At 39.5% G+C, this 17,158-nt stretch overlaps 1 protein-coding gene across 1 annotated transcript in view; it reads right to left on the reverse strand.

Annotated features, from left to right (window-relative positions):
* arid5b (AT-rich interaction domain 5B) overlaps positions 1–16,605 on the reverse strand; it is a 74,904-nt gene extending 58,299 nt beyond the window's left edge. Inside the window, exons 1-3 of the mRNA XM_079362505.1 lie at positions 16,521–16,605; positions 15,935–16,189; positions 5,949–6,183 (exon numbers count right to left, since the gene is read on the reverse strand). Coding sequence (XP_079218631.1) covers positions 5,949–6,183; positions 15,935–16,189; positions 16,521–16,541 — 511 coding nt within the window. The 5' untranslated portion in view covers positions 16,542–16,605. The remainder of the gene's footprint in view (positions 1–5,948; positions 6,184–15,934; positions 16,190–16,520) is intronic.
* Positions 16,606–17,158: the final 553 nt, after the last annotated feature.

Here is a 17,158-nt window from a genome sequence, read left to right on the forward strand (position 1 = left end):
GAATTTGATTACAGTGGGAGTCATAACAGGATATGGCTCGGGTATTGGGTGGTCTCTCTCTTTCACGGTGTCTCTTTTTGCCCATTCAAATTCGAGGCATGCTCAAACATCTAATAGATTTTTCCACCCCGGCACACAATTTACTGCTTACAGATTTAGAATTCTTTGGCTTCCGGCCAGTCAGAAGTGAATTAATGATATGAGCACATCAGTGAGGAAAAACAGCTTGTGATTCTCTCTCCTACAGGTCTGAGCATAATGAAGAAGATACTGCCATAAAGCCACCCCCTCCTCAACTAGCAAAGAGGAGAAAAAAAAAAAAAACACACCCAAGAACGAGAGAACGAAGGGGGGTTGTGAGAGGCACATAATCAATACAAACACTCCATTAAATTACTTCAAAAGGGGATTTTTCGACAGTTTGTAGAATTAGTTCTGCGCAAAAAAAGCAGAAGGGGAAGCAAATATGTTTGAGGGGCGGAAAGCAAACAAGTGCAAACCATACAATCTGCCACATATTCTGAATGGAGGAGTACAGTGTTGGTGTGTTTAACAGAGAATGTGCATTCCTTTTCTGTCAGAGTCACAACATGCCATTTCGCTCGTAACACCACAGTGCATTCTCTTTATCTTTTTCCAAGAAACCGCTTACCCCTTCCCACGTAGCAGTCGAAACATTAAACATTTTTATGTGTGATAGCGAAGTCCAAGTCCCAAATATTGTTCTGTATTGTCACCAAGACAAATCAAGCATGAGAAGACAGCATCTGTCTGTTTCTTATCGCTGGCTCCTACCCGTATAAACATTATGTGACGCTCACAACGGCCTCTGAAAAAAAGGGGCAGAATCTACCCTCTACATCAAATTGAAATGTTCCGACTGAAATATTGTTGGGATATCAACATTGGATACATGTGCCAAGCCTGGCATACAGATCAGATGTTGCATCAGAGGGAAAAATACACAGTGGTTCTCTCCCCGGGCAGAAGAGGAAGTAAAACATTTGAAAAAGCAGTGATGTTACTCTGTGTCTCGCTGGCCTGCTGCACCATTCAGCTCAATCAACATTCATTTAGCTCTGATCACATAGAGGGATGTTTAAGTGCATCCCAAATCCAGGCTGCACTCTAATCTATCAAAGTTATACGTGACAAATACACTCCAAAGAAAAGCCTGTAGTTTAACTTTTAGCTTAACTGGGGTGCTGCTCAGTGCATTATGATGCTATATTGCTGCACAGTTGGTAAACTAAAAAAGGTTGCCTATTTATAGGGTTTGTGGTAAGATCTTTTACTGTCAACATGCTTAAGTTTCCTAAAGGGCAACACAATGGCCCCTCCACCACCTCAACCAAAACCAAGCCTGAAGTATGTGTATGGAAATTAATCAGGCCAATTGCAACTGAAAAATGTATGTTATTTAACCTTGCATTTTTTGTCATTGAAGTTTGCCAAAAAAGATTATTGGGCTGGAATGTTTTTTAAGCTTACAAATCACTGCAGATGACTTTCAAGTCAAATCTGAAGTCTTTTTTCATTTCATACAGCAAAAAACATGCATAATAAAAAAGCTATTTCCTTGTACACTTATCAAAGACCTTCAAGATCAAACTGAATACTAAATATAACATACATTTACAAAATTCTTCTGGTTTCTAATCAGTCTTGGATTTAAAATTTCATATACATCATACATTTTCTGGGTCAATTATGTAGCACTACATGTCAGAGAGAAACTTCATTGTATCATTTTATAATTTAATGGTTTCCATTTACTGGAGGTGTCAAAAGGTGCTGCAGTATGAAAAATTGGTTCAAGTCAAACTGAGGTGCAACTACTTTTGAAATACACTTTTTTCCACAAATGTGCTAACACAATCCTGTCTGGATGTTTTTTTCCTAAGAACCCTGATCCTTCAATCCCTGACAATAAAGCGGCTACAGAGGAAACTATAGGTGAGGGCAGGAGACAGGAAAATCGTCTATCTTTCTCTGGATGCAGGAGTCACGAGCTCTGACCTTGTTTAATACTCTGCCACATCTCAACTCAGAATCTTCCCACTTGCTTCTCAACTGAAGGCTTCAATTAAAGGAGGCAAGAAAGGAAAAAAAAAATCTATTGAGCTATTTTGTGAGCATTCTTTATGTTGTTTGTAAAACAGTTCTTTATTATTGGCAATGTTTCTCTGAGCACAAGCCAACACCCTGTATCAGCAGACACGGCTCTCCTACTCTCAGCCTCCTAGTATACGACCAGAAACCAATTTCGGCAGGCAGCAATGAAAAAAAAAAAATCAGGCCAGTTCTCTGGGGAGAGATAGAGGTGCAGAATGTAAACTTCCCTGGCAAGCTATCCCCGGTGGATTGAACTGTAAAAAGAAGCTCTAATGCTCACTTTAATACAAGATAAACTGAGTGCACAGTTGGCATTACCTGATTAAGTGAATTGCGTTACAGATTATGTAAGGACTACAAAGTGCAATACATCTGTCAATGCAATACATACACATTTATGCACTCACAGAAATATGTTGTGACTTCTCTCTTGGCTTGGAAAACCGTACATGGGAAATGCGATTCAGAATAATAGTTTATTTTGGACAATATGTTTTCATCTAACTATGGTCCTTTGTTTTGTTATTTTTAATGGGCCCACATAAACTATTTTGCATCCTTGATGAGAGAATTGATACCGCTCATAAAAATTATGAAGCTAGCACCAGCAATGGGTTGCAGCTGTTCTGGTTGGGTAGCTACACTACCTTAACTTAATATGCCAAAGCAGGTATAGTAGGAAAAACTAACACACACACATATTTATGCTTCATTTTTGTCAGGCTAAATATGTTTAAAGAAAACAGAAAATACAATAAATGTGTCAATGTGTTATGACTATCCTTTGACTATAAATTCTGTAGATAGATAGATAGATAGATAGATACTTTATTGATCCCGAGGGAAATTCAAGATATACAATATACATAGGAAATTGTGAGTAAATACAATAGTTGATGCACAATGTTTGCTTTAGTGTATAAACAATTTGGTCACAAGTAGATCGTTGTAATTGATCTGTGTGGAATTCTTCAGTCAAAAACCCAAGTCAAAAACTCTGCCCTTCAACATGTCATTTTTGCATTTACTTTCTGTTAAATGGTTAAAAAAGGGGGCATGTTAATTTGTAACCTTTTGACAGAGCCATGTCAGCTGTTTACCTCTGTTTCCTGTCCTACTAATACTTAGCTAGGCTAACATGTTCACAGGCTCACATTCAGCATGCAAGACATGAAAGTTGTATGAATTGGCTCATCGTGCTCAGGGACAGAACAGACTGATGCCACTTGTTCAACAAATTGTATAAATTAAATCATGTTTCCTTTTAAGTTTCAGAGGTCTATGAAAAAGTTGCATCATTCTCAAGGCCCTTTCATGCTAGCTCAGCTGCTTTTTAAAAAAAGAAATACTGCCTTTGAAAGGCTGGCTTAAACTGGAATTTGAATTATGATCACCAATGATCTCTGCTTTGTAGGTTATCGAGTCACAACTGTGTAAGCTACAGGACAGCAGTAATAAAGATCACTGGTTTCTCTAGTTAATTACTTTAAAATTGTGTAGCTATGTAGCTGTGTAACATTTCCAAACATAAATGCTAAATGTCATTTATGTTTAAAGCTATAAAATCCTCAAGCTGCTATAATATCCACACTTCTCTCGTAGTATTTTTCATTTGTGCCTGTGAGACACAAACACATTACAGTGCACTTAATTCACCTTGGCTGCAAGCCAGGAAAAGTTAAGATACACACTTTGGGGAAAAAAAGAGAGAACCGTTTCCTTCGATAACAATGGCACACTTTATTGCTCTTTAGCTCACAATGGTTTTCTGTGCAGCTTGTGGTTTGCTGCAGTATCCTGTTATGGGGAACAATTCAATTCCTCTGACATAGGTACAGATCAGAATAACAATCAGCAAAATACATCATTTAAGCTATTCAGCCAGCCGCCACCCCAGGCTGTTCTATTCATAAATACAGGAAAAAAAGACAGAATATAGACATATCATAAAAAAAGAGTCAGTTTAGTAAATGAGCCAACATATTACACAGAATAACAGACATTCAGCTACAAGATGCTTAAAGGCTTCTTTTATATCTGATCTGCTGCTGCTGTGGCATGAATATTTCATTTGGGTAGTCAGCAGCATTGCAGAGGCATATTTCATATTTCTATGCAAACCCTTGCACAGAGTAACTCGCATTTGCTTTGATGAATAAGTGATCTCTCTCACTTACTCCCAAACTCTCGGCCCCGCTCATATTGTTCGGCTGTCAACAACAAAAACTGCCAAAGATGTAAAAAGCGAACAAACAAATGGATAAGTGAATGCACACCACTGATTGTCCTCGTGTAGCATGTGTGTATGCATGTCAATAACTGAGTGTGTGTGTGTGAGTGTGTGTGTGTGTGTGTGTGTGCGTGCATGCGTGTGGGTCTCTGGTGGCGAGCCAGAGTCTGAGCCCGTTCTGCTGAGTGGGCAGATTCTCTGGCGGAGTGTCCCATCGGAGTGACAAGTGCATTTAGAAACAGCCTGATGGAGTCATTAACGGTAGCTCTGCTCATTAGCAACACACGCACGCACACACACACATATTCACACACACGTAGCCTCTCATGCAGTTACAATAGCGTTTTCTCCGGGTTATTACAATGACAGCAGATAAATCCATAAAATATGGACGATACAGCACATTTATAGAATGCTATGATATGAAACATAATATCTTAAGAAGCCCGCTGACGAGCCTGATTAACAAAGCAAGCAATCACACACACACCAACAAGCACGATCAAACTATATTGATTCCGTGAATAACAACAAAGCATCCATTATTGATCCACTTGTGCTTTTTTTTTTTTTTTTTTTTTGCATATGAGATTCAAGTAAAGTCAAGTAATCAAGGGCATTACAGCTTTCCACAGAAATATGGCTCATGCCTGTTACAGTTTCACTTCCACATAGGCTTTAAAATTACCTCTAAAATGATAAGTAAGCTATAAATCAGGCATAGAACACCATGATACATATGTGCAATCCTGAAAGACAAATTGTTGTAGAGATGGTGTTTTCAGCACATTTGTTAAGCTACATTATAACAGAATAATCACTGTTATGCATTACATCACAGCCATGTGAGAGGCAGAGAGGCATATCAGTGGAAAACAGCTTCAAAGGGAACATTATGTTCTTTTTGATTATTAGCTTCAAATGCCAGTTTCCTATTTGCATCTGATGAGTCATACTCTCATCCAGCTTTATGTTGGGCTCGATTCATGGCTAATGCTAGCGAGACCCCAAGAGCCCTAGAATGCAGGAGTCAAACAAATCAGTGACACTTAATGGCACTATGAGCATGATGAACATGCCATACACCCATTCAGATACACACAACAATGATCCTTAAAGCTCCGGAGATGCACAATTATGATCTGAACTGGAGGAGAAGAAGGTGTGAGAGGGGCTGTATACTGCAGCTTGATGAATTCTTTAAAGACATAACCAGCTCATTGATGTGTTTTTTTTTTTGTTTTTTTTTTATGCAGCCTTTGTTGTTATCACACTCTGAAAACAGAGCTGTTGTATTGTAGGATAATAATGCGTTGGCAAACAAGCCGGCATTACCTCGAGTCGGCTTGTTTTAGTGTGATTCTCAGCTCATTATATCAGGAGGAATTCCGACCACATATTGATGAATTACTCCAGTCAAGACAACACTTGTTAAACCAACCAAAGGATAATAAACATAAGCTGATTTATGGTGGAGGCAGGACCCACATATAGAAACATTCAACGCAGCAGCACAAAGAGATTGTACACTCAGCAATAACCTTTTTGGGATTAAAGTAATGCTTAAAAAGAAACAAAATAATTGAGTTTTGCTTAAACTCACCCAGCTGCGTCCGCTCCCTCTGGACATCCTTGAAGTTGAGTCCGCTGGTCAGGGTGCTTTCTCTGTATCGATGGAGGGCCTCCCGCCTCCCATTGGTGCCCAGCTCTCGGAGCACAGAGGGTTTGAGAGGCTCGGCCTTCAGACAGTGGGCCCATCCTGAGAAGTTTGGTACAGTCCACTTCACTAGGTCCTCCAGCCGCACAATCACCTTCTCAGACACGGCAATTACCTCATGCTGAAAGGAAGCAGGGTACAATCCCAATTACAATCAGAAGCTCACAGAGAGAGTTACATAAATGCAAGTGTTCTGAGGTCATGGGTCACTTCCTCTCAACACAGTTTTAGGGCTCTGTTTGAATCTTTTTTGACGAACAGACACAGAAACAAAACAACAAAAGATCTGCTTTTGAATTGTAAAACTCCCCCCCCCATGAATGAACTGCAAAGACATGTGAGAATAATCGGAAAAAGCTAATGAAAACTAACAAGTTCCCTCGCAAACAGTACAACAAAACCATACAACTGAGCAGAAATACTTTATCCTTACCGTCTCTTACTGCTTTTACAAAACCCTTACTGTTATAGTCATAATGTCATTACTTCTAAAGTAAGTTACTGGCAGCAATTTGTTTGACTAATTGCATGTTCTTCAGGGGGTTGTATTTCTTTTTACAGTGGGCTAGTTGTTTCTCAATAAAAGTAGACATTTTGGATTTGTTATAGTTTCCCCCTGAACTTTCTCCAGCCAAAGCTACGATGATGGAATAGTATTCTGATGCTTTTCTTTTATGCTTTTATTGACAGGACAGTGAAAAGAGTCAAAAACAGGAATAAGAGAGGGGGGACTGACATGTGGGAAAAGAGCGGCAGGTTGCAGGATGACAGCTGCTTTACATGGGGTGTGCGACACAACTGCTAGTCTGTATGGCATCTCTGTTATTTCAGAATTTCATTTATTTAATATGCCCAAAAGAGCATTATATAAATGTGTAGCATGTTTGTAAGATATTTCGCCGTCTTTATATACCACTGGGTGAATATAGCCTATGTCTAGTGCAATAAATATGTAGACATTACAAGTAAACATTTAGAGATAAAAGGAGATTATTTCAATTTTAAAACAGTGAAGTGGAGACATAAAGAAGCATCAAATGGAAATACTGTTCAAGTGTAAAGATGTGTAAAGATCTACAGTACTTCAGTTAACCTGGTCAGTAATGTATGAAATACGAAGTGATCTTAAATCAAGCTTAAATATCTCGTACTAACAGTGTTACAACAAGGACAGAGGTTAGATTGAGATTCAGAGTTAGTTGAAGAAACAGGACAAACAACACAACGTCCTTACTTATCCACTTTATTGGTATGTGTGTCAAGTAGCATTATGGCTGTGGATGCACATTAATGTAAGTAAATTAGGGCAGCATGAATATGGATGATGTGGATAAATTGAATTTATGGCAGCAGTTAAATCAATGTCAATGAGGACGTTGGATGTTTTGGACTTTTTTTTTTTTTTTTTTTTTCCACATTTAGTTTGAGAGCTGGCTCCTGATATCCACCATGAGCACGGAGATATTTACATTTAACTCACAAGTTAAAACAGGCGAAAGCTGACACACAATAACACACAGACAGAAAACTTTAAATGTAAATCTACAGCAGTGATGTGCATGGCTGAATAAAGCTGGTTTTGTGTACACACTTTACTCTTTTCAGTAGCTTTACATAATAAGATTTGCTCTCTCCAGTATGTGCTTCTGCCTTTTTCCCCACCTAGGTTGATACAACCCTTTTTAATAACTCTCCAACATGAAAAAAAAAAAGTACAAGTCCAGCATAGAGGGAAGGAAGCAGAGATGCTTAAATGTGTTTTCATTCGAAGGGCTAATGGTTGAAGTGTGTTACCAACAGAGTGGAGTGGCTTGCTGGAAGATGGCTATTAAAGAAACAGGCAGATCTGGAGGACAGATGTGTACAGGCAGAAATGCAGACAGCCTGAGTAAGTCTCGGATGTTTACCTTGGTTTTGCCAATATAGTAGGCATCTGTCTGCCTGTACACATTTCCCCTAAAAGAGCCTGTATAGACTGATGCTAGAATAATATTTATTTGCCCCCATACTGACATTTTTATGCACTGTGTGTAAATGTGGAGAGTGTGGACAAAATAAAAGCTACACCTATACGATCTAATAAAATCCAAATAACTGTGCAGTAAATCCTTCCTTTATGAAGCTCAAGATGTCATCTTTTTCTAAAGCTGCATTTTTCACCCTTAAAAAAGAATATTTCAAAGACTTCCCGTTATTTTGTTTTTCATTTCTAAAAACAAATACACGAGTTCTCCGTGTTTCAGATTCTCTCACAGAGGTCTGTCTACACAATTACTCGTACTCAGTTCTCACATCATCTGCAACTACAGGCATATCAAATCCCAACCAGTTGGAGACAGTATTTCCTTATAAAGGAAAAGCCTGCGAGGGATAGCTTGATATAGCTGTGCCTCCCTCACTAAGTAGAAACATCAAACATGGGTTTTCGGTCTTCTTATAATGAGCTGTCTTCAGCTGTCAAGTGGTGGCGGGTGGTTGTAACCGGCTTTCCATGCAATGAAAAACTGACTGCTGTTTCTGCCTACAAAAAAAAAACCAGGCCATTTGAATAATGTAGAACAACAGTAAATAGCATTCAGCCTGCAGCCAAAACCACATTGTACTCTTTCTCTTCAGATTTAGTTCCTGTACTTTGGTGCGATCGACTGACAGCATATAGAGAAACATAGCTGAAGTATTTCCACTGAAAACTGAAATAATGCACTGAATGTTCTCCTGCTGGTGTATGAGTCAAACAGAAATACTTCAAGTAATTCCATAGCACACCAGAGCATTCACACACAGCAACAGCAAGATTTAAAAACACACTGCCTTTCCCTCTATATCAATCAGCCTGATGACACAGTGCCTTGTGTGAGTGTCAACATATCCTGTTTGGGGACTTGTTCGACTCGAGAGCGAAACACAACAGGTGAGAGCAATTCAGCAGCTGTCAACACAGTCCAAAATATAATCAGTCTATGAACACAGCCCAAATAGGCTACATCCATTAGCTTTGCCTTAAGCTGATCCTTAAAACAGCATCAGAAGTCCAGAGGCTATGCTGTATGATGCAGCACATACAGTCAGGAAGCTAAACACCAGCTTGTGGTTTGCATAAGTCACAATGTTTGGTTGCGAAATGTTAAGGAAAATGCTGTAGATTTACAGAAAATGCTGTGTTTCCATGAGAACAAGTCTGTTTTCCAGTAATAACATTGTTACCTCACCCTGGTTTGCCATTATAAAATAAAGAAACAACACCGTTTTCTTATTGTATAGTCCGAAAATGGGGAAACTCAAAAAGATGACTTCAACTCATTTCTTTTAGTTCAGTTTTCTAGTCATTTATCAACCAAACAAAGAATTGAACAGTCAGTTATTGCACAATGAAAACTGCATTCATCAGCATAGTTTCACTTCATAAAAAAACATGATTTTCTATCAGTGAAAGAAAACAAAGCGAGGTCTGTGAGCAATGATTGTCAATGAGTGTCATTTTGCAATAGGATATTTCATAACTCTCTCATCTAAAGACTCTATTGAACGATTAATGCAAAATGTTACATTTAAATGACTTCTTTAATCCAATTTGCGTTTATTTCATCAACCAATCATTGAATCCTCAAAATAATTTTCTGGCTGATTGAGAATGAAAATACTGACTTTAGAACGTGACATTTTTCCCAACAGCTAATAAATAAAACTTACAAACTGGCGGTTAAATTAAATCTGTTATTGGTTGATTCTCTGTCACATTACTTGGTGAACTAAATGTTCTAGCACTATTAATAACTAAACAAAGAGTAATGATTGAATCCTTCTTTGTAAGCCCTGCAGGGCTCTTCTACTTGCATTTGTGGTTGTAAAACTGTGCTTTGGAAACTTGCTGTTCTGTAAATGCAGCCTGTTCACACTGTCCTGTCATGTCGAGTTAGGCAGCTGATAGTTTAGCAGAGCAGCAGACACAGCCAGCAGGCCACTTGATAATATAGGTCAGAGGACTGTAAGCCCACAGCCAAGAGGTGACACTCCACATCAGCAACATACCAAACTGCCTGGTGTCATTTCACTGACACTTCCTGCACACATGCATTAAGAGTATTCATATACTCTGACTTCTACGCTCCATATCTTAATGTACTACCATTATTTCACCTCTAGGAAGTCAACACACACGCACGCGCTGTCTAACTGCTCATTTTTATGATTGAGCTAAAATGTACGGTAACACATTAACGGCTGAATGTTACATTCTGTCTCCATTCTTCCATCAATAATTCATGTTATTACTGCAGCAGCGTGTTATCTCCAAAAAAACATTACGGAGTGAATTTATTGCTCTGACTGCACATAATGGACTAAAAGTGGAAGGAAAAAATAATCTGCTGTGAAACTGTAGATAACTCAATTCCAGCAAACGCATGACTCCAGCAATCTCATTGAAAAATTAAACTCGCTCAAATCCATATCATTCAATTTATATGGATGCAGTCGTGTATTAGTAGCAAAAAAAAAAAAAGCACATAAGGAGGCGTTCCCGGTTCTATATTGGGTGATCCAATTAGAGACAATGCACACAGAAATATTCCATATCGTTCCCAACAATCCCCAGCAAGAAACTGTGAGGGAGAAATTCCTGACTGTCAGCGTTCTGCGGCGGAGCGTCTCATCGCTCGGACAGGACTTTCAGCTAGGGGAGTCAATGGGGTGCACTCTCCCAGTGGGTGGGTGTCTTTCTATAATGTGGGTACAAACACACACACACACATATAGACCCAGTGCTCCTGTCATGCTGAGAAGGTTTCAGCCTGCTGCCTCTGAGAGGTCAGCACTGGAATTCGTAAGGCCAAAAGAGATTAGTAATTGAGGAATGGACATGGTGACATGAACAATAAGGAGACAGAGTCAGAAAAGAAAAAGAGAGGAAGAAGAAAGGAAAAAGAGAGAGAGAGAACGAAGGTATGAAACACAATATGAGTTCATTATCTTCCTCCACGCCCCATGCCTGACCTTGGCTTCAGTGTCCCAAAACAAACTTATCTTGGAATTAAAAAGCAGCTCTGGGGAGTAAGCCAGGCGCAATTGAATTAGAATATGTTTTCCTGAAGTCTAGATAGAGTTGAAGGTATAATGCCTAAAAGGTGAAAATTATTGTACATAATGTTCTGCCACTTAATGCATGCAGTTTATTCGTATGCATAAAAAGTCGCTGTAATATCTGCAGGCTGCTGAGCTCATCTTTTATTCACTGATTCCATTAAGAGATTGCTCAGGTGATATATGAACTGAGGCATTCTTTTGCGGTTATAACGACAGAGAAAAATAGCGAGATAACAGGAGGTTTCAAAGCCTTTCTGAAAAGTGGGTGAGGCATCCATCATGTAAGGTGACACCACAAAAAAAAGCTCTGTCAGCTCCTTTGAAACGCTGAATCTTTGTACTCTTGTGTTTTATCAAATAAATGCACACAGAGACAAAAAAAAAAAAGGAGACAAAATGCCGGATGATCCCATGTGCTCCATCTAAGAATGAAAAATATTGGCTACAGCATTAAGCAAACGCTTCTCATCTGCGGCTGCATTCTCCTCAAAGGTTATAATAACGATCCACTGTAGCTGGGGGCAATGGAGTCATGCATCAAGGCAAATGTTTGCCTGTTTAAGTGGTTAGTCAATGACAAAGTGGAAAAAACTGGAGCTTAAGCGTACCAAAAGGCTCTGCTGTGTTGACAAACCTGGCGCTGTTGAAACATATCATTACTGAGGCGGGAAAGACACAAAAGTTTTGTGCAAAGAATCAGAAGATTGTGAAGGACGAGACTGACATATCCTTTACCAACGGGAAATGTTAGCAGGGTTTTTATAGCCTTTGAAGTCCAGGGTATTCCATTTTAGAGGTTTTAAATTACACTATCCTAAAAAGCTGGTAATAATTTACATGCTATTTCAGCAATAGTGAGGAATTCACTGGAGGGCAGTGTTCAGAGTTAATGACTTGTTCTGCAGCAGGGGGAGGCACACATACACACACACCATGAAAGCCCCCCCCCTCTTCTCTAATACCCCAACTCTAAATTCCTGCCATTGTTGTGTGAATGGGGAGATTTGGTATAATGCACAGACTGGCCAAAGACAAGGCAGCAGTAAGGACGCTGTAAAAAGATCACAGAAAAAATGTGCCATATCACATTTACACTGGAGTCATTCAGGAGAACGACCTTATCCATCAAAATGCTGGTCGCATATCTAAGCCACTTATACTTAATTCAACCAGCATCCCAGATGCTTGAATTACCCATTCAGGGTTTTTCCCTTAGGAAAAATCAAAGAAGCAGCAAATGAATACAATCTAATTTCCCTACAAGCTGGCTTTCCAAGCACTGAAACACATGCATGGACTCCTGCCATGGACTGAAGAAATGGCCCTGGATGCATGCCAAAGTGTTTTCCACAGCAATCAATACTGGCCTACTGCTGCAGTCCCCTGCCTGTCAGTGTGTGTGTGTGTGTGTGTGTGTGTGTGTGTGTGTGTGTGTGTGTGTGTGTGTGTGTGTGTCAGCCTTGTCAGCTAGAGGGACAGAATAGAGGAGAAGCGAGGTCAGATGAAATCAGAGGTGATGATAATAGCACATTAATATAACATGATCCAGAAATATTCTATGCGGTTGTAAATTCCCATTAAGAGTGCCTTGCTGTATTTGCACTAAAGTGGGATATATAGTTTAAGATAAGCATGAGTAATTAAGCGGAGTGTACAATAAGTGGGTGTTGTGCAGGGTGAGCTGTTATCTACATGGCTCTCTCCTGAAGTCCAACAGCAGACACAGGCAGGCCAAGAAATAATGTGTCACTCAGGGAGTTTTAAAACACATGTGACTGTTTAGTCGGTGGCAGTTTGCAAGCAGACAAATGGAGCAGAGGCCCCAATAGAGGGTTTGTCATAATGGGTGAGCAGCTCGGCACAAAGCCTGTTTAAAGAGCAAGCAGAGCTCAACTGGTGGGGGTAAACATTGCTTGTCAAGCTGAGCAACAAAGAAAAATAGAGCTTCCTCTACATATGGACTTAATAATTAACTCAATAGATAATAATAATAAATTCCTCTCTGGTCTTGTTTATGAACTATTCAGCATACTCAGGCGCTGAGAGTTTAAGTTTACTCAATGAATCATTTTTTTTTCTATTTCCAGCTTGGGTTTTAAAAGTTGGCTGTGTTTAAAAGGAATTGACCTCTGACTCGGTGACAGAAGAAAAACAAGCACAGTAGGTCATGGGTTGGTTCCTCTTGTCACTGCATAGCACAGCAAAAAACACAGTGAGGAGAGGCTGGGAGCGAACAAATACCTGAGAAATAACCAGGAAATTACATCATACCCCTGCACAGAGAACACAAGTGAATCAGTAATCCAATTCGAGTGAGCTAGCTCAATATTAGGCTGTTGTGATGTTCTTGAAAGAGTTGTGCCTTGTGGCATTTGGAGGATATTGGCTTGGAGCTTAAGATAATACTGATCTGCAAGATATGAGGCTAGATTTCATACAGATAGGGAGAAACATAGCGGCATCTGTTTACATGTCAAATGTAAAAAAGAAGAAAAAAAATCCCTGTCTGTTTGTATGTTGTGTGAAAATATTGAAGTTTAAATCCAACATGATCTAATAATAACAGTCTTGAGCCTCAATGACACCAAGCTGTGCCTCACCTCTCAGTGCTGCCTGTGCTCATTTAGCAACAAAATCTTGTGAAAACAACACTTTTCCTGAGAGCTTGATGCGATCATGTTCATATCTGTATGACTCATTCTGCTAATTTTCTGCCAGTCAATTCCAAATTTACAATTCTATAGCCATTAATCTGTGTCTGTGTGCTGCCAAAGAAAAAATGACTAATGATAGGTTTATAAACTCCACTTCCCAGTGAAGCTATAAATGAACTCTCTTTCCCACTTGTTTACATTTTAAAACAAACAATCTTTTAACTCGTGCTTCACTCAGGTGAAGACTTAACAGCCAACAGCCAGCGAGGTTTTATGTTTTTTATATCACAGCTTTTTTTTTAGGCAGGTTTAACCCTCCTGTTTGTTTTTTGGATTATAGCTTGCATATGTAAGCACTCCTAGCTGACTCATGCAGGACAGATTAGTGTTATGGGGCAAACTCAGCGAGAATCTGAATGTCTCAGTGAAGGTCATAAACTGACTAGAAGTTGTCAGGGCAATTTTCACTGTGTAATATACAGTAACTACTCTGATTCGCTGAGAGCAGGAGGGTTTGACAAGGCCCTTTAAATGAGGTCTGCCTGCAGGCACTGACATTGCACTTCAAGATATCATCCTCAAATTATCTTATTGGATAGTTTTGACATATTGTGCAATCAGTCTGAAGCTTCAAAGCATTTGCAGTGTTGTGTGATGCAAGTTGCTGCATAAATCTTTTTTTTTTTTTTTTTTTTTATTCCTCTTGTGATTTTCACTTTATTATCAAAAACAAAAAAAAACTATCATTCTGTGCTGCACTATATGTCCCAAATACTTTGTGATTTCATTTGCGCAGTAATAGTGCAGCTCCTATTTGTTTTTGTTTTTTTGTTCCAGATATACCCAATGGAGTGGAATGTAAGCACTTAACAATGCAAATAAGTCTTTGGGAAAAGGGGGCGGAGCTCATGTGTCGTTGCGCAAGTGTGCCCTCAGAATCGACGATGCATGCTCTCAAAGTAATTACTAAATAATTGCAGCGTGTTAAAGGCTAAAGCGAGAGGGCTGCAGGAGATGATACCCGTTTATAGAAGAATTCAGCCACTATGATGATAGCTTGTCTAAGCAGCGGAGCCATAAATAGCCACCTTTCTCATGAAAGGGAAATGTGATAGCCACTCTATTACTCAAGAGGAAAGAATGTAAGTAAACCATCAGCGGAAGACTCGACTACAAACACGGCTTTGTCCCTCCATATAAACAATATAACAGCCGCAGAGAATCATTTCCACCCAGCCGCGATTGATCAAAAGCAAGTGGAGTAATTAAAGTAGTGTTGTCGCTGGCGGAGGTATATCAGAGAGAAAATAACACGGCGTTTGTTTAACTCTCGATATCAGAGTAATGCCATTCACAGCAACCAATGTAACCGGATCACAAGCGCCTCATATGGCCACAGTCAATCATAACTATTGCCTCTCTTTGCCAACAGGGGCGTCATGTAACACGGAGGCGTTTTAAGTGCTTGCGAGCTGACAATATCACATTGTTGCGGATGGAAATGTCCACATGGAAAAATTATGCAAAGCTTTGGAGAGTAGTTAAAACGTGTCGGCGCTGGCATTGCTCTGCTGCCACGCTTTATGACTCGCCATGCCTCTTTCAACATCAGGAGGCATTACAAAATATCTAATAACTATCACAGCGACTGATCTGAGCCAGGTTGACCCCTTTGCATTCATTGTCGTTTCGCAATTTCCGCCCATATGCCCGTATTTGACACGCTTTTACCAAGAAATGAAATGACAGAGTCTCGGCACAGGATTGTTGCGGATTTTTTCCCCCTTTATAAAACAATTAACCCCATAGAGCGCAGCAGCAAGCTTATTGAGCGCAGCTGGACAAGTGCACATTCAGCAGTTGACACCACAATAGGCAAATAGGCCAAAGTAAAACTAGAGAACAAACACTGCCGTAGGTCAATCCTTTTACTGCTCGGATACATCAATGTCAGTATCAATACACGCGTTTATGAAAGCCTGCCTCGGGAGAATAAAAATCCACTGCCAACTCTTAATGCAGTAAGGATGCTGGTTAATGAAAAGGCTCGCGAACAAGGAAGAATAAGCAATACCAAAAAAAAAAAAAAAACACACACAATTTTATAAACATTCATAAGCCGATTAGTCCTCCTACCTCTCCATGGCTGATCGTCCGTCCCTGGGGAGTATCCTCGGGTAGAAAATAAAGTTTAGAGCTTGATAAAAGTTGCTTGCTTGTTCTTTCTTCCCAGAGCAGTTGAAGCTCCGCTATGCAAATAGGTTCCTCCGGTTTACATCTGACGAAGAAAAAGTCTCCAAGAGACAAAATCCTCGCTTTGCCGTCCCGGTGAAACTTAAAGGCTTTATAGAAAATATATGGTCCATGTAAACCGCAAGACGAGCCCACCCACTGAAGAGGAAAAAACACAGAGGGAGACATTAATGAATGGGTAATCAACTTATTTAGTGAAAAAAAAAATCGTGGCTAAATGGACACAAACGTTGTAAATATCCCTACGTGATTACACACGTCTGTCAAATATCACATTAGTTTTGTTTTTTTTACACATAATCAGTATCGTGTAACTATTTTTAGACGTTCAACATATGACACAGATGTGGTTCTGCTAAATTTAATGTTGCAAAGTTGTGTGGATGAGGCACGTGCGTACATTGTAGAGCAGGTGGCGATTATCCTAAAGCGAAAATAAAATAAATCGACGCTTGATAACAAACATTACCTTCAGTGAGTTCGGCTCCATCTCGACGTTATGAATTGATTAAACTCAACACGCTCTCCAAACTTGCTGGCTTGAATGGATTTCCAAAGGTCCTGTAAGGAACATAACTCGGTAGAGTTTTAAACACCGTGTGCTGGTCGATAAATAGTCTTAGAAAAATAGTTTTCTTCAGGTAAATACACACGAACAAATATTGCATTAGGTTATGAGAGTATTTTTTAGTAAACCTACAATTTTGAGTTTTTAATCATTTATATGTATCCAATACGTGTGTATATATAGGCAAAATATTAGCATAAAATCATAAAAATAGACGAATTCTGAATAAATAGTGGAATGTAGTTGTGTATAATGAAATATTACGCTGTGTCGAATAAATATTCTGCCAACAAAAGCTCATTTTGTGCCAAATGTCTGCTTTTATGGGCTTTTTAGGCTTGTTTACCTTCCAGGACTTGTGTAAAAGACGTTCAGTATGAAAGCACATTTCTCACAGTAATGACACTGAGGCTCTTGCTGTGGATGCCTTCAAGAAACAATGTTACATGAAAGTTAATAGGGCTATCAAATGATTCCTCAAAAGGCAATGTGGGACCGGGAGGTGCAGGCTTTGCTCTGAGCGGAACTTGTAACGCGTA

Source organism: Symphodus melops (assembly GCF_947650265.1).
Source record: "Symphodus melops genome assembly, chromosome: 15".
NCBI lineage: Eukaryota > Metazoa > Chordata > Actinopteri > Labriformes > Labridae > Symphodus > Symphodus melops.